The sequence below is a fragment of the Mustela nigripes genome, chromosome 5 (genome assembly GCF_022355385.1).
Source record: "Mustela nigripes isolate SB6536 chromosome 5, MUSNIG.SB6536, whole genome shotgun sequence".
NCBI classification, from domain to species: domain Eukaryota; kingdom Metazoa; phylum Chordata; class Mammalia; order Carnivora; family Mustelidae; genus Mustela; species Mustela nigripes.
This window is the reverse complement of record NC_081561.1, coordinates 57,844,194-57,866,125: the sequence shown is the minus strand read 5'-3', so window position 1 is coordinate 57,866,125 and position 21,932 is coordinate 57,844,194. Positions and strand designations below refer to the sequence as shown.

At 45.2% G+C, this 21,932-nt stretch overlaps 1 protein-coding gene across 1 annotated transcript in view; it reads right to left on the bottom strand.

Moving 5' to 3' along the window:
- The window catches only part of CLIC5 (chloride intracellular channel 5), a 99,914-nt gene that overhangs the window by 38,764 nt on the left and 39,218 nt on the right, over window positions 1-21,932 (bottom strand). Inside the window, exons 2-3 of the mRNA XM_059400335.1 lie at window positions 8,723-8,832; window positions 5,257-5,382 (exon numbers count right to left, since the gene is read on the bottom strand). Coding sequence (XP_059256318.1) covers window positions 5,257-5,382; window positions 8,723-8,832 — 236 coding nt within the window. The remainder of the gene's footprint in view (window positions 1-5,256; window positions 5,383-8,722; window positions 8,833-21,932) is intronic.

The following is a 21,932-nucleotide window of genomic DNA, read 5'->3' as shown; positions in this document are numbered from 1 at the left end:
CCCTAGGATCATGACCTGAGCCAAAGGCAGATGCTTAACAACTAAGCCACCCAGACACCCACTTTTTTTGTTTTTAACATTTTTAAATCACTGAAAAAAATCAAAAGGAGGATGGTATTTTGTGGCCTGTGAAAATAATATGAAATTCCTACTTCAGTAATCAGACATTTTATTAGAACACAGCCACTTACATCATTAACATGTCATATATGATGGCTGTTTTCACTCTACAGCAGCATAGCTGTGACATAGACTCTACAGCCCCCGGAGCCAAAAAGACTTACTATCTAGTCCCTTACAGAGAAGTTTGTTGACCTCTGCTCTAACTGATGACAATTTCTCTCCATTCTATTTTTAAGATCTCTTATTTCGAATGCATTCATCTTAGACTTACACTTAAGTTTCATTCTGGAATACAAAATAGTTGGCCTCTCTCACAAAAAAGATTTTTTGTAAATAGTACTGAAATATATATATTATACAGATATATATGTATTATCATATGATTATAGTATATATAAATATTATAATATATGTGTATTACTATTTATAATATATGTAACATATGTGTGTGTGTGTGTGTGTGTGTGTGTGTGTGTGTGTGTGTGTGTATGCAGATGGAAGTGCTCTAACTGCCTTAGGGCCCCTACCGACTTCTCACTGACTAGCCCCAGGCCACCATGCCACAGAACACAAGGGACCCACGCAATAAACTCAGCGTGCATTAAGCACCCCCCATGGCCAGGTCCTGTCCCTGGTGTTGGGGATACACTGCAGAAAGAGAGATAATTCTGCCCTGATGGAGGGGCCTCTGCCGATCCTAGGGGCTCCCCTGGCATCTTGAACGTTGACCCTCCTTTTTCTAATGAGCTGAAAAGTTCTCTCCCTTTCCTTTATTCCTGCTTCTTCATCTCACCAAGCCCTCACTTGAAAAGCAGGTTAATGCTTCTGACTCTTCTGATCCTTGGCCGTGTGCTTGTTTGTCTTGTCTCTGCTAATTAAGCAAATGATCCTCAGAGGTAGACATGGTCTGGCTTAATCATTAAGAGACATCCCTTGGGATCTGCGGTTTTAAGACAAAGGTCCTTAAGATTGCATCTGGAAGATCATCACAAACAAGGTAGTGACTTAGCTTTCTAATACCTCAAGATGTCGCTTCATGAGTTTTTTTCTCGATGTCCAGCACTAGGCTCAGTAGTATCATTTTTTTTTTAAGGATTTTATTTATTTATTTGACAGACAGAGATCACAAGTAGGCAGAGCAGCAGGCAGAGAGAGAGGGGGAAGCAGGATCCCTGCTGAGCAGAGAGCCCGATGTGGGGCTCGATCCCAGGACTCTGGGATCATGACCTGAGCCAAAGGCAGAGGCTTAACCCACTGAGCCACCCAGGCACCCAGTAGTATCATCTTTTATGACAATCCCATGAGATCAACTTTACAATCATTATCTTAGAGATATGAGAATTAAAGATGTGCTTCTCTGCATTTCCCAGCTTTTGCTCTCAATTAGGTTGGGGTCATGAGACTGGATTCTGGCCAATAGGTTGAGAGGGGACGTGCTATGACCACTCACAGCCCTGGCCCTTAAAAACCTTTGGCACAAACCTTCTTACTTTTTCTCTGCTAAAGGAGTCTTGGGGGTCACATATTCCAAAGGCTACAATACAGAAGAGGGCCATTCTGCCCACTTAGACTTGGCCAGAGTGAGGAATAAACTGTATTCTGCTACACTACGGAAATCTTATGGCTGATTTGTATGGCACAACCTCATGGTATGGATTGGAACGCAAGTCATTCTGACCCCAAAGTCCATCTTCTCAGTCACCACGTGATCCTGTCCTTGGTACTAACGTTGCTTCTCTACTTCCCGGAGGGTGAGAAGAAGCATTCCTATTTTTGTCAATTGTGAGATATCTACGAACACTTCTCAAAATAATAAATTCAAAGCGTCTTCTACCTCTGGCAATGTTCTGGACCCCATCTGTCCTCAGTACATACTTGCTAGTTGACTGACTACTTGCCATACCATGATATATTATCAATTTGCCCTCCTGACTTTTTCTCACAGCATCTATGCATGAGGGGTATTTTAAATAACAGCCAGCTCTGGAAAAGCACTTTGAGATCCTCACAGGATCATAGAGCTTCTGCTGAAAGGCATCTTAGGGACTACACAGTTCCATCCCCTCATGAGGAAATGGGAGAGAGGCTGACCCAAGGCAATCTACACCACGGAAAGGTGGCCAGAGTCTGCTCTCCTGCCTCTCAGTTCTGGATCCTCTGAGCTCTGGCCACTCTATGGAGGTGAAAGGTGATGACCAGCCCCCTTCCGTCATAATCACAACGCTGATCCCAGTGCTTCCCTGTTGAATGGTAACAGGGCCAGTCTTAGGAAAGGAAGGGAAGTTAGTCTCATTTAGAAACTACTTGAGACTTCTTGAATTTCTTTTGACACCAAATGCTTTGTGGGACCAAATGTAATTTTACCAAAAAAATGGTTGGAGTATTTGCATGTGGTTTTTTCCTTTAAAAAATAAAGCTAAGGGGAAAAAGGCTACCACAATTTCTTGGCTTTCTGGCAGCTTCTACAAACAGTGGTGTGATGAAAAACACATGGCAGAACAGCCTTCAGTGAAGAGTTCTGGGGGCTTTGCTGCCCCCTAGAGAGCCAGAAGGTCAAGCTTCGCTCCTCTGGGGGCCTCCACTATGGGCCACAGGGGCCTCTCTGCTCAAATCAGTGGGCAGCCAGCTGGGGCTAGGGGCTTGTTGTGGGCAGCACAGCAGGTCTTCTTTTGTGAGTCCGAGGCTCTAGCTTGGGGGCATTTAATGGAAGGTAATTATGACCTCTGGCCCAGTATGACCCATACAAAGTCATCTCAAGGGCATTCCTGTGGACTCCAGGATGTTGCCAGTCTCATCACTAGGCCCACCATCTTGGTGGCATTCTCGAGACATGCATTTGAGCAGTTCTGAAGTCCTGCTACTTGGGTGTGGTGGACTGTTGCGTCACTGACACGTTAGAAATGTATGAAGGAAAACCTCCCACACACCACTGCAGTCCAGAAAAGGACGTAGACCAGAGGAAGCAGAACTTAGGATAGGTAATATGTGTGGAGGGGGAAGAGAAGAGGGAGTGTCTGTGTCAGACACCGGGTAGCTCTATTTGGATCATGGCAACTTTTTGTAATCTGATAAAATGACGGTGGATCTGATGATGGTTGTCCTCTGGAAGAACGCACATGTGCACTGGGGGCATGTACCCTCTGGGGGTCTCCCAGGCCCTCTTGGTCCCACTGTGGATGTGGGGCTGGACAGCCCTGAGGAAGAAAAAGAGCCTGGGAAAGGCGCAGCCGGTCAGGGTGGAGGGAGCCAGGCTAACGTGGGCGTGAAGAACAGGAGAGTCTCTCCGGTCATCCTTTTCCACAGGATGGGACAGAGGCTGCGAGCAGAGAAGGAATATTCAAGGGGGCACAGCACACGGCTGGTGGAACTTGGACAGCAGGCCTCAGGCCCAGGGGCTCAGCCCAGTCCTTCGTACCTCCATCAACTGGCCTGGCAAAGGACCTGTGGGACATCCTGCTCCCCACCGCTCCCGGTTCCCATTCCCCACTGGCCTAGAGAGTAGTGGTCACTCCTGAGCATGAGTATTACTCCTCAGAGAAAAGTAGCTTCCCCGTGGACAGTCCTTTCTCAGTCCCCCATGCATGGTCTAAACTCTATTCAGTTACTGCAAACAGCAATGATTTTCCCTTATGGGCTTTCAAACCAGCACCAGCAACGAGGCTGAGTTGCAGAATTGGGGGATGGCACCAGAGCCTTCCTAGGATACTTTCAGCACAGTGACTGGCTGGCGTCCTGTTTGGGGATGCTGTGGCTTCTGGTGGTGGCTGAGATAGTGGTTATAGCCGGTTTAATCAATACCCTCATTTAAAGTCTACATTCAGCTGCTTCCAATGGGCGGGAGACAACTAAGTGTAAAATTAAACCATCTTAAGGTGGATGGCAAAGAATACTTTTTAGGAAGAATATAGAAACGTTAATAGCCTTAATGTTTATATATTCCAGAGCATGAACTGGGAATTTTAATTTAAACAGTCACTTGTTAGAGATGTGACCTTGGGCAAGGGACTCAACCTTTCAATGCCTCAGTTTCCCCAGCTGTCAAACAAGACTAGGTAATATCTATCTCCCAGGGCACTTGAGGACTATAAAAGTATTGATAAATAAATATAATTTCAAAATAAATACAAGATCCATTTAGTTTGGTTTCCAGTGGCCCAATCCCTCTTATTTTAGGTGCTGAGTAGATACTGAGTCTTTCTTCCCCTCTCTGGCCCCAGTTCACGGTTACTGCCTTAGTTCAGCCACATGGCCTGTCTTTTGTGACCATCCCCAGGTAGCTTCTGCTAATTGATTTCTTCACCTCCAACTTTTCCCTCCTCTGCCCTGCTCATCTTCCTGCTCCCCCAAAGTAAGCCTGAAACCTGACTCTGAACACTTTTCCTTCAAACTTTTCAGTGGCTCTCCTCCAGGGTGGAGTATGTGTGAGACTTACCTGTATGGAATCTTCCTCTAGTTAAAACAAAACAGTGTGTTTGTTCTAATCCCTAATTATACTAGAGTATAAGGAATGAGTCTAGTTTCCTGTAACTTTCAGAATTCATTTTCCTTCCCTCTGCACCCATTTTTCCATCAGGAGCAGCTAGCCCTCTCTCTACCAGAGAGCCTCTAGCCCTCTGGTTTCTTACCCCACCCTCAAACCCTCAGGGCTGACTTTAGAAGAGGAGTCAGTTTTTTCCTCTTTGATTATGGGCTTCAACCAGACCTGATCAGATTTGTGACTTTATACTTGGGTATGGTTTTGTAAGTCATAGAGTTACTTCTCTCCTGGCTTACTCTAATTTCGTCAGCCTTCCAGCTCTCGTTCTTAAAACAGGGGAGACTTTGCCCTTGTTTAGGGGTCTTTTAGGCATAATGAATGGGGGAGGACTCATGTAGGGAGACGGAAAGGCGGCCCACCCTTCCTAGACTTCTGTTGAGGAGGTATATCCTCTTCATAGGGTTGTCCACTCTTAGAGTTGGACTTGGAGGAACAGTTTTAAGACTGGCAGCTCTCTGGGTTTGAGAAGAGGGTCCTACGCTCTGGACTGATGAGGCTCCTTTGGAAATCTGCCTCCTCGAAGCTAACACTATGCTTCTGTAATGCCAACATGGACCCACCCCTGCCATTAGCTTCAGAAATAAGCAGCTCATTACTTTTCAGGAGCCAAAGTCTCCTCCAGGAATTCCTCGATCTTATTGACGTCCGTCTTCACATCCCCGTTGAAGGTCAGGAAGGGCGGATGGGTGCCAGGGGCAAGGTTGTGCAGGTCGGCCGGCTTTCTGTAGAGAGATCGAGATTCAGGAGGTGTCTTACACTAGGGCACCTCAACTTTGGAGGGACCTACAACTTATAAATTAGACTCCCCGGTTTGTCCAGCATGCCTCTCGGCAAAACAGCTTAGGTTGGGGGCGGGTAGAGCAGGGAGGTTCGAGAAAGTTCTGAAGGGATGTGGTGTGACACAGGAGGCCTGTCCTGCAGAAGTCATGAGACTAAGTCACAATGAAGGAGTTGCGTTCTACTAAAAAGCAGAGTGATGGCAGATGGCCGTCTAAATGAGTGCCAAGATTTTAATACCCAGGGCAAAGGCTTGGCTCTGCTTTGAAAAGGTCCTTCGCCACTTAGCTTAACAAAAATGAACTCTGCAGGATGTCAAACTTTAAAAATCAACGAACTACATCTTATGTGTATACTAAGAGCTATCTTCTGTGCTGTTAAGAGTATATGCAACAGGAGAGAAGGTGGCCTTGGCATCACCATGGCCCCGATCATGCCCAAGGGCGTGCTTCCACACTTCCACCAGCTGGTGGAAATGAAAGAGCACGGTTGGAGCACAGTGAGAGAAGGAGGGTTGGCGGATGGGGGGGTGGGCAGGGCCGGGGGCATGGGACGGGGGCAGTGCCAAAGGAAACAGTAAGGAAGAGGAGGAACTACAAAGCACGCATCCCTGCGCCCGGCTGGAATATCAGATTCACCACAAACGCTCTTGCCGAGAACGCTACCCTTGCGGGAGTCAGGAGTCGAAAACATTGGATGGAGCAACCGAAGAAAAGTAAACAAGGGGAAGAGAAGTCTGTAATGAAACAAATTCCTGGCGTAATCAGTATGGGAGGGGAAGGGAAGAATTTCAATTACGGTGCTACTCCCCTATCGCTCCCTCAACACACATCCTCTCCAGCTACATTGTGTGGCACTTGGAACTCCTGAGACAGCTGGGACTAAGAGTGGTTTTAAGATCTCATCTACTCGGTCCCTTTGTTTACTTGGTGGGCGTCCCTCCTGTGGACAATGAGAGGACATTCTTTCCCTCCTCCTCGTGTTTTTCAGAGCTGACATAAGGCAGAAGTGCCTGCGTTCTCAGCGGAGCGGCGAAATCTATACTCATTTTATTTTTCAGCCATTACCTCTCTGTGGCTTAAAGAAACAGAGTTCTCTTTTTCCCTCCACCGTGACTCAAGAGAACAGGGGCCCCTGGAGTCTGGCATCGCTGGAGGGTGCTGCCTACGGCGGATGCTGCTCTTCCAGCCAAAGAGAGGCTGGTCAGCTGCGGACCTCTCTCTTCATGGACCCTCTTCAGCATTTTTGGCTCAAATTATGCAATTTGTGTTTAGGTAGATAGGCCAGGTCTAACGGATGGACTGTTTCATCTGTGTCGGTCCTCTGTCCTGACTGCCTTGCCAGCTCCGGAGGGAAGGGGCGATGCTAAGAAAAGTCCGTGTGTCCTGCCTGCTCTGAGCCAGGCACAGTCCCACACGTACCTGCTCCCCGAGGCCTGCCTCACGACATCCCCACAGGTCCTCTGCCAACGAGGCCGTGCTTTCTGTTCCCATTGTATAGCCGAGCAAACAGAGGCTCAGACCAACAGAAGGACCTCATTCCGGGTCACTCGCCCAACAGATGGTGGTGCCAGGATAAGAAACGGATATTCTCCAAAATTGCTGAACTTTGTTGTTTCGCGTATTTTTTTTTTTAAAGCCCTTAACTCTGTCTCATAGAGATGTTTTCTTTCTTCGCTTTTGTTTCTTTCCTTTTCTATCCTTTTTTAAAAATTAGTAAATTAATTTGTTTATTAATTTATTTATTTATTGCAGTAAGAAAGTTTCCTCATCTATTGACCTGGAGTTAGGCTATTGCGCAGCCCGCCTCAACGGGCGTTGGTGGGTCAGATAACAGATATGAAAGAGCAACATAAGCATCTGAGGAACGCTGAGGTGGCTTCCTTCCCCATTCCGATCCCCAGCCAAGCATACAAGCACACTCCTGCCGATGATAATCCAGGGGAGGGAGGATGAAATCTGGGGCTTGGGCATGGTTTGTCCATTCAGGAAGGCAGGAAAGCATCTGTGAAGCCGAGGGAGCCTCCTAGCCAGGATCTGGCCTCTACAGGAGACAGGGCAAGCGGGAGTGCAGCCTGACAGAGGGGGCTAGGTCACGGTGAGAAGCGTTGGGAGACAATGTTGGGAACACTGAAGATCGGACAAAGAGCTACAGGCGGGTTTGTTCTACGGGCAACGGGAAGGATCAGAACCATATGACTAAAGGACTATTTTAGGAAGAATGACTTGAGGATAACATAAAGGATGGATCCAGGTTCCAGAGAACCTGGAAGGATGATGTCCAGTTGGAAGAACAAAGAGGCAGTCGGCTGGCAGTGGTGGGACCCAATCCCAGTGTGAGCTTAGGGAACGGATGAGAGGCCTCAGAGGTGAGCCGCAGCACACTGGGACAATGCCCTGCCTTTGGTGACTGGTTGACAAGGGACATGCAAGAAAAGGGAGCCGGAAATTCTCCAGAGCTTAGAAAATGGAAGAACCCAGGTATTCAGGAGGGGAGCTCAGTTCTAAGGGGAAACGACAGATAAAAGTTTTGACGTCTAGATTTTAAAGCGATCATAGAAAATGCAAGTGGAAATTGCTCTAGAGATTTCTAGATGGTAGGGACCTGGGTATAATAGCATAATCTACATAAAGGTGACATGTAGAATATGTTAAGCTCACCAGGGAAGAAGCTATACAGGCAGATGCTAGAGGCTCAGGGAGGGAGCCTTGAGCTCCTCTGCAGTGAAAGGACAGGTGGAAGACAGGAAGTAGGATATGGGCCTGAAATGAGTGGCTATTGATAGTGAATGATCCCTGGTATTTTTAATAACCATTAAAAGTGCATGAGCAACTCTTCATCCCAGCCTATAATTCAGAATGCTCACACTAAGGAATTCCAAAAATGAGAGCAATGCAGGGGAGATGGTCAGATGTCAACAGCCTGGAATCCCAGGAGTCTTACATCTGAAGTCCTACTAGGGTCCCCCAGCTTGGGATGCTAGTACTGCTGGAATGGCTGACTCCTGGATTTTAAGATATGCATGTCTACCTCTGGGCCACTCTCTGTTGCATATCCAATATCTACTCCTTCCCACTTTCTTGCTACTAACACCTCATTAGTTTGGGCAGAGAAATGCTCAGTCCCAGGTCCCTCTCTAATATGTGGGGATGGCCCTGAGACACATGGTCCATGTGATGAGAGCAGGAGGCTGCTGGAAGCCATGGGCAGGCTTTCGCCCTCCCTCATAGAAAGTTCTCCGTTCGTGTGGCCAAACACATCCCTTCTTAACATGGCATTGTTTACCTTTTCAGATCCACAGTGGTGACATTGAACACAACACCTTTCAGCCAGAGGATCATAAAGAGACGCTGAGAGAAGGGACAGTTGCCAATGCTTTCCCCATCGATTCCAGCCTAGAAAGAAGAGAAAGAACCAGAGTCCTAAATCAGCACGTGCATATTGGGAAGAAGGAATATACGCCCAAGGGAGAACTGACTAAAACCATGACACAACCTAACTTCAAAGGCAGTTGCCCTAGGTTATTGTCCTTTTCCTCAAGTCTATGCCAGGCAATGCCTGGCACAAGGCAAGGACTCAATAAATAGGTGCTGAATTTGAGGAATAAATAGGAACTGAATTTGAGTTCCCAGCATGGCGACTATGTAGTCATAACTTTCTGAAACCATAGGACCCTACATCTCAGGATAAAGGGAGACCATCCACATCTCACAGTCTAACATAAATGATGTTGGACCACCAACTTCTATACCCCCAGGTAATCATCTAGTTTATGCCTAAATGTCTTCACACACCAGTAATTTGTATCTCTCAAAGCACTCCATTCTGAGGGTAGTTCTAACCATTAGAAATGCTTTTCTTTGGCTATACCTAGCCAAACTACGTTCCTCTCTAGTTTACTCTGTTGTACCCTTTGGTCCTTGCTCCATGATATATCGTGAGTAAAAAAAGTTCAGACTTTGACCCCATCTCTCTATATCTAGAAGGCAGACTCAAGATTTTAATCAATAGCCCCCTTAGTTCTGACTAGTACTTGACCTTCAGCATCAATAAGCCATCATTTCTTAAACTATCCCTTTTACTTGATCAATGCAAATTCACTCTCAATATGTACAAGGCCCTGGAGAAAATTACACAGAGGATTCAAAAAAATGCATTTAGCCAAGGAGCTTGTGGCCTCCTGTGGGGTTGGCTGGCAGATAGGACTGGAACAATATCAGATAGCTCTCCTGAGTGCTTGCATACTTCTGCTCACTAGATTTCCCTTTCTTAGGACCGTTCTCAAAATAGCGTGGTTTTTTTTTTTCGTTTTTTATTTTGTTTCTGTTTTATCATCTGAAAGGCAAGCCTAGTTTTATTTCTGAGTGGGCTGCAGAGACATGAATTTTATAACGACCTCATTTTCAGCAAATGCATGAATAACAACAACAAAAAAAGTTGGGTAACTGATCTCTGTATAATTCACTTCCACAGAGTGGTTTATGGGTCCCTGACATGGTACTTAGGGGGAGAAATCACCCATTCACTCAAGTTCACTGGTGGCTCCCCTGGAAACCATGGTCCCATCAGGTGGCTGGGAGGTCCCCGGGCTTCCTAGCAAAGCTGGGAACAACTCAAACAAAATACTGGAATGAGGGTTTATTAAGATTTTTTTTTTAAAGAAGAAGAAAAAAATAATGCACTCCCAAAATGCAACCCAGTATTTTCCCCTCTGAGGTTTGTTTTGCTGTGGCATTTGGACGGGGAGGGGTTGATGCCTTCTTTCATACATAAGAGTCTAATTGTATGCTTATTTCTACCTTGCAAATTGCTCCCACCAGAGGCTCAGGTTTATCACGGAAAACTGGCGCCTTTGACGGTGTTGGTTGTAGGTAATTGCTATGAAATTACAGTTATTCTACCTCTCTCTTAACGATCCCAAAAGCCCCATCCTTATTCAGGTCTCGCTTTTCCTCTGTGCTGCAAACAGACCCACTCCTGAGCAGCTGAGACACCACAGGCTCCGTTATACAAAATCGGGAAGGTGGGAGGCCACATTGTGGGCAACACACCTACCCGCAGAGCTAGTTACGGATAAAGCCTCACTCAGACAGGCGACTATTAATTTAATAATAGCCTGGTGCTCACTGGAGTTTATAATGTCGGCTCCCCAAGGCATTCCCAAGAAGCACTCCTCAGGCACCTGGCTCCTAGTCGTTTAAGACATCCTGACAAAGGAAATCTTCCCCAGGGCTCATCAGAAGTGACAAGGAAAGAATTAAAAAACAAAACCAAAAGCCATATCCACGTACTGCCACCTACTTTGCCTCTGGTGGGGGTAGCTTGGGGGGGGGGTAGGTAATGATAAGGGAACTGAAGGAGGCACTAGTAAAATACTGGAATTCTAATAAGCTGGACAGAAAATTCATAGAACAACAACTCATGTCTACATTGTCAGGCACTGTTCAAAACGCTTCACATATAATATTAACTCATTTATTCCTCACGAGAAGCCCATGTAGTGGGGTATTAGCACCCTTTTGCAAGATGTGGAAACTGAGGCACAGAGAGAGGAGAGAACTGGCCTAAGGGTCCCTGGTTTGAACACAGGCGATCTGGCTCCAGATCATGCAGCCATGCCCGGAGCCCAACCTGAGGCCCCAAAGAGATAACCTGGGGCCCCAGGTCATAGAGCTGAAGGTGACCGTGATGGGACTGTGTGCACACGTCCCACCCTTCCACCCCTGTGCCCGCAGCTGTGCCCGAGGTGCGGAGGATGCTGGCTTTCACAGCTTCCCACCTTTTCCCTATTGCCATAAATCACGTTAGGCCCAGACAACTATGCTCTGTCATAAATCATGATGCTACCCAGGAAACCAAAATTGCCAAAGAGCCATAGAAATAACATTTGAGGATGCTCAGCTTCCTTTTCCTTTTCCTTCTTTTCTTTTTCTTTTTTTTTCTCTTTTCTTCTCCGTTCTTGGGGTAAGAGCATTTACCATGAGACCTCCCCGCAAGACATCGTGAGCGGACCATACATTACTATGACCACAGGCACAGCGTGGGACCACAGAGCTCTAGAGCTGGTTCACCGGGCTCACCTGGAACTTTATTCCCGCTGAATAGCAGCTCCTCATTTCCCCTCCCCCCAGCCCTGGTGACAACCATTCCACTCTTTGATCCTATGACAGGGACTGTTCTAGTGACCTCCTACAAACGAAATCGGGCAATATCTGTCTCTCAATGATTGACTGAACTCATCTAGCATCGTGTGCTAGATGGGCTGCAGAGACATGAATTTTATCCATGGCGTGACATTCTCGGATCTTCCTTCCGTGCTAAGACTGAAGACTATTCCACAGTGTGTATATAGCACAGTCGGTTTCTTTATCCATTCACCGGTCCACAGACACGTAGGCTCCTCCCACGTCTTGGCCGTTGTGAACCCTGCTGCACTGAAGGGGATCGTGCCAATATCCCTTCAAGATCCTGATTTCAGTTATTTTTGGTAAATACCCAGAAGCGAGATTGCTGGATCATAGGGAAGTCCTGTTTTCAGGTTTGTGAGGAACCTCCGTACTGTTCTCCAGAGTGGCTACTCCCAATTGCGTTCCCAGCAACAGTGCCCCCGAGTCCCGATTTCTTTGCATCCCCAGCAGTGCTTGTGGACATGGGGGTTTTGACGACAGCCACCCTGACAGGTGTAAGGTGGTATCTCATTGTGGTTTTGATCTGCATTTCCCTGATGGTGAGTGACATTGAGATTGTTTTTCGTATACCTGTTGGTTCTTAACATCTCCTTTGGAGAAATGTCTATTTAGGTCCCTAGCCCATTTCTTAAATCAGGGTATTCCACTGGGGTTTTTTGTTTTTGTTGTTTTACTGTGGAGTTGTTCAGCTTCTTTCTTTTCCCCTTCACAACTCACCACTTATGTGGCCCAGAGAAGCCCTTCATTAAAGTCATGGGTTAAAGGAAGGGAGCTTGTGGCAACCACTCAAAACATCAACAGAGAACGGCCAGGTGAGGTTCCACAGGACCCCAGGCCCTGAAAAGTGTGAGGGAAAACGTGTGGGCTGGGGAAGAGGCTGTGAACAGTAAATGCTGAAGGCAGGCACACAAGCAGTGTACTAGGTTAAATAATGCCTCCCCCACACACCAAATTCACGTCTTCCCAGAATGTTAAGTGCACCCTTATTTGGGTCTCTGCAGACGTAATCAAGGTAAGATGAGCTCATATACCGGATTAGGGCAGGCCCTAAATATGTGGATGTGCTCATAAGAAGAGAGCAATATGGACACAGACCTGCAGGAGAGAGGGTCATGTGAAGACAGAGGTAGAAATTGGAGTCCTGCCTCCACAAGGCAAGGAACACCAAGGATCACCAGAAACACCAGACGCTAGAAGAGATGAGGCAGGGGAGCCTTCTCTGAGCCTCTGGAGAGAGCATGACCTTGCTGATACCTTGATGTTCAACTTCTAGCCTCCAGAATAAATCTCTGTGTATAAGAAAAACCATCCAGTTTATGGTGATTTGTTATGACAGCCCTTAGAAACAAATGCAAGCCAGAAGTGTCAGAAAGAGCATGGTATACAGCTGGTGGCAAATTTTCCAAGTTCACAGTTCTGCTTTGCCATGCTGTGCCCATGTGCAGAATTACCAGCCAACTGTGACCCCAAAGTCCTTCCCCTTTCCTAGATATAGTAAATGTATTTACTGTAAGTTATACTCTACTATATATATGCTATAGATACAATAAAACTTCTGTAATATATAATATTGCCTATGATAATAATAGAATGATAGAATTGTATAGGTTGTATGAATATACATTACATTACTTGCCAGGTAAGTCATATTGTATGCTATGAGATATTGCCTTTCATGTAGTCTCTCCCTCTAAAAGGTGAGCTTGGTTACCCCCCACACAAGGGCCAGGTTTTACTTACTGTGCCCTCAGTAGCAATAAGCACAAACTTAGTCGGTCCTGTTCCTGTTTGAGCCGATGTATTTTGGGGGGAGGAAGGTATCGCACCCTATCTATCTCTTGAGTATCTCAAAATTGCAGTGTTGGTGCTCTGAAGAGCGTCCCAGAGAAGTCTGGGTTGTATGACACAACATAGCAGCAGATCACAGATATCGAGCCATCTCTGTCGCTGATTCACTGTGCGACCTTGAGTAATGAAATCACGTTCCTCTATTGGTCTCTACTACCACACTTAAAAATTCCTACAGTATTGTGAATTCTAGTGACTAATGGAGATTTAAGACAGCATGTCCTCAAACATGTTTGAGCAGTCCTCAAACATTCAAACATTCAAATGTTTGAATGTCATTCAAACATTCAAACATTGAGATGGTCTCATCTCAAACATGAGACCAAACATTTTGGTTTCAGAACTCTTATGTACTTTTTAAAGATCGCTGAGAATCCCAAACAGCTTTTTGTATTTATTGTTTTATAAATGAAAGCTAAAAAATATTTTTAATCTTTGTTTACTTATTTATGTAAATATAATATGGCAATGATAATAAATATATTGTATATTAACATAAATAATACTCTAAAATAAAAGAAGTATATTTTGGGGGCACCTGGGTGGCTCAGTGGGTTAAAGCCTCTGCTTTCGGCTCAGGTCATAATCCCAGGGTCCTGGGATCAAGCCCCGCATGGGGCTCTGTGCTCTGCAGGGAGCCTGCTTCCTCCTCTCTCTCTCTCTCTCTCTGCCTACTTGTGATCTCTGTCTGTCAAATAAATAAATAAAATATATTTTTTAAAAGGTGTATTTGTAAAAAAAAAAAAAGAAGAAGAAGAAGAAGTATATTTTTTAAGGGAAGAACTTGAGTGAGAAGAGTGGCATTGTTTTATGTTTTTGCAAAATCCTTAATGTCTGACTTAATAAAAGTTGGCTTCTGCCTTCAATCTTTTGCTTTTTGGTTGAAGTATAAAAAGAAAATCTGGCCTCACTCAGATATGTACTTGGAAAAGGGAGGAGTAATTTAATAGCTTTTTCAGATAATCGCGGGCATTTTTCTTTAATACCATACCGAAACTCAAAGGGTAGTTTCTTAAAACCTAGTTGGTGGATGGAATTTGAAACCCTATCAGCCAAGTTCTTCTGTTCCACTAAAACCCATTCATCTATCTCGTACTATGAATGGGCCATTCACCCATGAATGATTTTTTAACATCACAAATTCGTCATTTGGTAAACAGCGTTTCACTGAATGATACAGATCTCCCAAAGGCTGATACGTGTCATGGTACAATGTCAAAATATTTCATTCAGTAATAGCACCACTTGAGCTCATCCAAGAAGTATAAGAGACACGGTCAAGTGTATGGGGGCTGGTATCTCTTTCCCAATATCCTCATTTTCTCTTGAAAGCTTGTATTGGACCATAAGCAATCGATACTGTCCATGGTTAGCCTTGAGACGCCAAGTTCGTCTCCTGGATTTTCCAGAAAGAGTCTGGCAGACACCAAGCCTGAGGAGCCATAGTTTGTCTGCCACCTGCTCTTTCAGGTAAAAACCCTGCTCTGTGAGAGACCGGCTGGTTCGGCTTTCCACTCAAACAAGCCAGAGCTGTTCCTCCGACAACCGTTGACTTCGGAATGCAGCCCAGCAGCTTTACGTGCATTTCCCATTTCTTCAGCCAGAATGTTTAAAAGACATGCACCAAGGGTTGAGGTTTTATTCCATTATATACTTTTTTTTTTTTTTTTTACCACTTGATCCAGGACATTCATAAGCGAGACTGGCTTCTTTTTTTTTCTGCACACACGTAACTCCTAGTCCTAGTTCAGACCACTGCCTTGATTTGTGCTAAAACACCAGCAAACTTACTCGTGAAATTTCGACCCCAAGGGGACATTATATTCCTTTGAAAAAGCTGAGACCTCCCAGAATTCCTGAAAGGGTCTCAGGGACCCCAAGAGGTCATGAACAACATTTGAGAAGTGTTGGTTTAAGACACCCCATGAAAGGACCAGGTACATGGAGCTTTGTCTGCGGACAAGAAGAAGCTGATTAATTGTCCCAAAGTCATTTGTAAGCACCAACGTCTGGAAGAGGGAAGAATTTTTCAGAGAGGAACAAAGAAAGAATAGCAGGGAATGGACAGACAACATTTAAGCTTGACAGATTTGTGTCGTTTATCAATTTATTGTCTCTCAGCTCTGAATGCCCTCTGTAGGAAATGTTCTGTGAGAATAGGGGGAAGTTCCTTTCAGCATTTCTAAAGCAAGCATGAAGGTATCTTTCTCAGGAGATAGCACCACAGGGACCTTGCAGGAGGAAGAGTTTCTTCTGCTGTCTGTGGTGTGGGCTGGGGGTCAGCTGTGTGGGTAGGAAGACATCCAGCAGAGTCTGCCCCAGCCACAGCCCAGAATGTGATCCCTATGGCACCTTGCAGCCACAGCCTGGTGATAACCACTCTGTAGCCCTATTGACACAGAAACCAAAGCCCCCACGTAGCCTGCCTCTGGTCGGGGTGTCCACGCAGATGTGATGCTTCCTTTGCAAGCCTCATGTGGCCTGAAGGCCTCCTGCTCCTGCTATACCTGGTTCCCGCTTATGCCTCTGACACCACTGCTGACCACCTGCTCCCCTCTGAGCTCTGGATGGTAGCCTATTGCTTGTTCAAACAACTACAGACCAGCTCTGGCCTCGCCAAACCAGTGAGCTTCTGTGCTTTTTGTGGGGCTGACTTTAACCTCTCCAGTGAGATCTGAACCCCTTCATTAGCCATTCTTCTACAGCTCCAGAATTCTCATATATGTTAGGGTCAATCTTCTATCATGGTTAATACTTTATGTTAAACTTCTCCTGTTTAAACTACTGCGTGGTTTCTCTCTCTTGATTGGGACCAATGTGCTACAGATATTTAAATGTCTGGTATTTCAAAATGCAAGCTTTTTAGGTTCCTTGGTTCATTTATTTTTTTAGAAGATTTTATTCATTTGACACAGAGAGAGAGAGAGAAAGAGAGACCACAGCAGGGAGAGTAACAGGCAAAGGGAGAAGCAGGCTCCCTGTTGAGCAGGGAGCCTGGTGGTGGACTTGATCCCAAGATCCTGGGATCATGACCTGAGCCAAAGGCAGATGCTTAACTGGCTAAGCCATCCAGACATCCCTGTTTGATTCATTTAACAGCCTAGCAAGGATAAGCTCTAAATGAAGCACTAGAAGACAGAAACTCCAGTTCTCTCCAGAAAGTTAATTTACAGCACATTTCAAATTTTTGTTGCTTTGGTCCATGAAAACTATCCCCTAATACTCAAGTGATTAGGTGATTTTTTTCAAGTTTAGAAATAAAAATTCTGCAGTAATGGAGCTAGGACTGAACTCAGGGATAATAATGGTCTAACTCTTTCATTTTACTGGTCAAAAAACAAGCCCAGAGAGGTTAAACAACTTGCCTATGGTTGCACTGCCTGGTCCCATGACAGAATGTGGGATATAATCCCTGATTTCTGATTTGTAGCTTTTTGCCATGCTAGGTTGGTTATTATCTTAGGGAAAGAGTGTCAAGGTGACAAAGGCCACAGGAAGAGAACTTTCTTTGAATATAAAATGACTCACCTGTAGAGCATGAAACTGATTCTCATTATATGAAAAAGAAAGAATTTTTCTTTATAATGACAATATTTGGCTGGACCTACCCATTTTTTCCTTATTAGCGAGTATCCCTTATTATGATTATTTTTTCAGTACAGAATAGACTCTAATTATTTGGTCGGTAAGCCTTCTGCTAGCAGAGATAGGACTTGTGGTTTGTGGTCTACTCGAGGACAGGGAGCTCTCCTCTTGAATAAAAAACAGCCCTTTTCTTAGCAGCCACATAAGGCTTTACTCACTGGGGTCATTCGGGCATTTTTCTTTCAGTGAACAGGTAATGAGTATATATTTGAGGCTTCAGACACTGTCAGCGTTTCCATAAAGTGGATTATAAAGGCTGAATCAGCACTCTGTGGCTTGCTGCTTGTTCAATGGAATGTCAAGAATTCCAAGGCAGGGTTCTCTAGAAATAGGACCAACAGGATGTGAGGGTGCCTGGATGGCTCAGTCAGTTAAGTGTCTGCCTTTGGCTCAGGTCATGATCCTGGAGTCCTGGGATCAAGTCCCACCTCAGACTCAAAGGGAAGTCGGCTTCCTCCTCTCCTCGACCTCCCCACCTACTCATGCTCTCTCACTTACTCATTCTCTCTGTTAAAAAAAAAAAAAAAATGAACCAACACGACGTGTACAAATGGAAGGGATGATGGGTATGTGGATGGATAGATAGACAAATAGATAGATAGATACAATTATTTTAAGGGGTTGGCTCACATGACTGTAGAGGTCTGGTAAGTCCATTGCCTGATGGAGTAGGTCATTAGGTTGGAGACTCAGGGAAGAGCAACAGATTAAGTCCTGCTGATAGAATTCCCTCTTCCTCACAGGGGACCAGTCTTTCTATTATGGCATTCAACTAACCGAATGAGGCCCACACACATTAGAGAAGATAGCCTGTTTTACTCAAAGTCTATTAATTTAAAGGTTAGGCTCATCCAAAAAATACCTCGAACACAGAACTATCCAGAACAATGTCTGACTAAATATCTGAACACCGCAGCCCAGCTAACTTGACACAAAAAATTAAACATCACGCTAGGCAAATTCAAAAGCATTCGCTAAGACAGGTAACCCAGAAGTGCACTGTCTGTCATCAACACCTTAAGTCACCAGATGGTTTTATAAACACCTCGATATGGTTGCGTAACTATCCCCACCCAAGGGCCCCTGTGGGTGCCATACCCGGAAGCCTACTGCGTTCAGGGTCTGACTAAGAGAGCAGGGTCCAGTGGTGCCTTTGACCCTGAGTAGTTACCGCTCTGGTCTGATGGTGGCTTTGGGCCCAAGGACAACTACGACTTGCTGAGTTGCGTAACGTGGCTGTGCTTGAGGCCTCTTGGGAGTGTCCTTCAGCCTCCCCCGAGCTTCGTGTCATTCCTCGCTGAGTCTGTATTCACCTCCTGTTCCTCCACACACTCTCGGGGAAAGAGCTGCCCTTTCCCACCCAACACCAACACTCCCACTCCCAGCCCTTCTTTCCACTCCTACGGGGATTTTTATGTCTACGCTTTCATGTCCACACTGTTTGAATAAATGAATGGGTCTCTTTTAAACCTCTTACTCGTCCTGCTTCTACTTCACATCCTCCTTTGGAATGATTCTCTTTCAATCATTTTCTGGGCCTAAGCAATTCTCTTTTTTTCCCCTTTCTTTGTAACTTATTCCTACTTGAATTTTCTCTTGTAGTTAGAACTTTCGATTACCCTCACTTCTTAAAACTCAGGTTTCTGCAGCCTCCCTGTCACCAGGTGCCTCCTTTCTGCTGGGCTGGCTTTATGGGCCCACCATCTGTGAGGATGCATGAGGCCCGGGGCTCAGAAGGGCCCACGCTTGGCTTAATGCTCTGCTGTTTCTGCTGGCCCTGCCTCTGAACCTCATGTTCTTTTGCTGACAGCGTCCTCCTCCTGACCTTTGCCCCCTCAGCTAGTCGCTCTCCCCCTCCACGCTTGATGCCCTCTGGAGCGCCCAAACATGATTATCCTCCCTAAGTCAGCAGTAACACTTGCTCTTAGACCTAGAACATTCTACTCAACCCCTGAGCTTACAAAAACAGAAAAGAAGGAAAAGGAAAGAGAAAGAAAGAAGAAAAGAGAAAATGTGGAAATGCTACAGGGCTTGCTTATCTCCATTCTTCCTGGTGAATTCTGCCTCTCAGCTTCTCTCACTCCCTTCTACATTATTCTAGATTTTGCCTCATTTCAATCGGAAGTTTGCCAGTTATTAGACACCAGTGTTCTTATTAATAATATAATAATAGTATTCTTATTAATAATATTTTCAATACCAAACAATCTCCCTTTCTAATAAGACACTTGAGAAATCTTCCATTAGCATGAGTGTGACTTGGTGATTCGTTTAATTTACTTATCCATTTTATTTTATGAGACCCTGAGAACCCAAGAGGTATTCAAGAAATACAGAGTTCATGGTCCTGGTATGTCTTACGTGTTACTCCACAGTGCTCCGGGAGGCACAACAACTCCACTATCACACACCTGCACCAGCCCCAGGAACCCCCAGCAGCCAAACCTCTGCCTCTAAGTCAGGCTTTTCATGATCCACTAGCCCCAGACATGATACTTAACAACTAAGTTCCATTGCGCTAGGAGCAGGCTTTTGTCCTTGACCTCACAGCGTTCAGTAGTACAGTATAAAGGGCAGTGGGTAGAGTCAGGCAGACCTGGGTTCAAATTCCAGCCCTGATATCAAGCAGCTGAACGGGTCAGGTTTTATTTCCAAAGTGGCGACAGCCCTATTTCCAGTTCCGTATATCTCCAAAGGTGGAGTCTATATTTGCCTTCTTCTTGAAATGGGGTGGGTCTTTATGGCTGCCTCCACGAGTTGCAGAATGTCAAGTGTATGACTTCTGAGGTCAGGTCATAAAAAGTAGTACAGATCGGGCCCGGCATGCTCTCTCTCCTTTGGTATGCCTGCCCTTAGAACCCAGGTCATGAGGAATCCACAGCACAACAATCAACTTCCAGCCGAGCACTCAGCCAACAGGTGGCATCCCCCACCAGACAGGTGAATGAATACAACTTCAGATGATGCCAGCCCCCGGCCTTCGACCTGTACCAAATGACACCTAGTGAAGTAAAGTGAGTTATCTCCATCAAGCTCAAGCCAAACTTTGGGTTCCTGAGCGAAATCAATGTCTTCATCGTTTGAAGTCACTAAGTTTTGGGGTGGTATGTTACCCAGCAGGTAACACACACACACACATACACACAATGTCATGTTCTTTATCTGCAAATTGGGGACAAACCCTCACCTAAGAGGGTTGTTACCAAACTGAATAGTAGGAGGTATAAAACACATGATGTTCACTTTAGAAACATTCATCTCTATTCATTGTGACCACAGAAGAAAAACATTTAGCAAGAGCTGATTAAATATCCCTGTTTGTGAAATGCTATGGCTTGGTAAAGAGTCAGTAGACCTCTCTTTGATGGCACAAAAATTCAACAATACCTTGGTGCTCAGGGTTTTGTGTGCAAAACAATCCATTCAGTAGAGAAAACAAACACAGGGGCAACCATGGTCCCTGCCCACTGGCTGCAAAAGTGTCCCTTAATAAGGGCAGTGTCACACTGACCATGAGGAAGACAGGGAAGAGGATGTACGTTGAGGGAACTGTTGGTACAATCCCAGGCACATGCATGCCTGCTCTCTATAAGATCGTTGAGTTTCTATGCTGGGCTACATTCCTCAAGCACTGCTTACAGGTGGCTCAGGTGCCAAAGATGAGAACCCAAGGAAGATGGATGGATGAAGGTCACGGTCAGATTGTGGCAGATTCCGGGTGATTTTCTGCTGAAGTCCAGTGGAAGCCTGTATGTCCCCTCATTATCCAAGAATCTTTGCTACATATATTTATGGGATCATCATGCTATTCTTTGAGGCTTGACTGTGGGTCTCAGTGTTTGCATCAGGAAAGTGAAAAGCCGGAATTCTCCCACATCAGAAATGGACGAAACCAAAGGAAACCAAAGAGCGATACAAATCTCCAGCCTCAAATAAACAGAACTCCTTCCCACATGGGTTTCATTTGAAGATGTCTTCTGACTTAAGCCTGCCCCAGAGAACACCAGTCCTAGTGGAGAAAACACGCTTTCCACTTAATTAGGGCACTGTCAAGAGTGTGGTTTTCCTCCCTTGACCTATTTTTTTTTTTTATTATTCGAGATGCTAGAGAAACTAGTTCCAGCTTTTGATCGTGAATCCATTTCCCCTACATTCCCAGAATGAACCTGCAACTCCTATCATCTTCATAGCAGACAAGGGTATCTTGACATTAAACTCCACTTCTCCCACAAACTCTGGTGTTTGGGATTCTGTGATAGTGAAGATCTCTCAATTATTACTCACCCTGCCCTCTGCTCTCATTGTCTGAATGTGGAGTTTAGGATACAGCATCTTGACACCACAAGCTGGTCTGGAAAGATGTTAGAGTGTTCACCAAGTCAGCCATCTGGCCTCTCACTTGGGCTCAGTCACTCTCATCTACCCCAAACTCCCCAATATGATGGAAGAAAAGCCTATGGCACTAACATCAAATCTGAGTGATAAGATTTATTAAATAGGTTCACTGAAACCTGGGACCCTCTGGAAAAATTTTATTGCAAAATTAGTATTTTATAAAATGTCAGTGAAGTATGTTTATAGAAATTAAGAAGTCTAATACTCATTTAAAGATGCCATGTCAGGGCCCGTTAGATATTCTGACTTAATCAATCTGGAGTAGGGCTCAAATCTTTTTTTTTTTTTTTTTCCTCAAAACTTTCAAAAGGATTCCAATGCTTGATTGGGCCTGGCCACCTCTGACCTAGTTGGGCTCATGGTTAGGGATACAATAGAATCACCTAAGGGATGTGTTAAACAAGAAAAATGGACAAAAA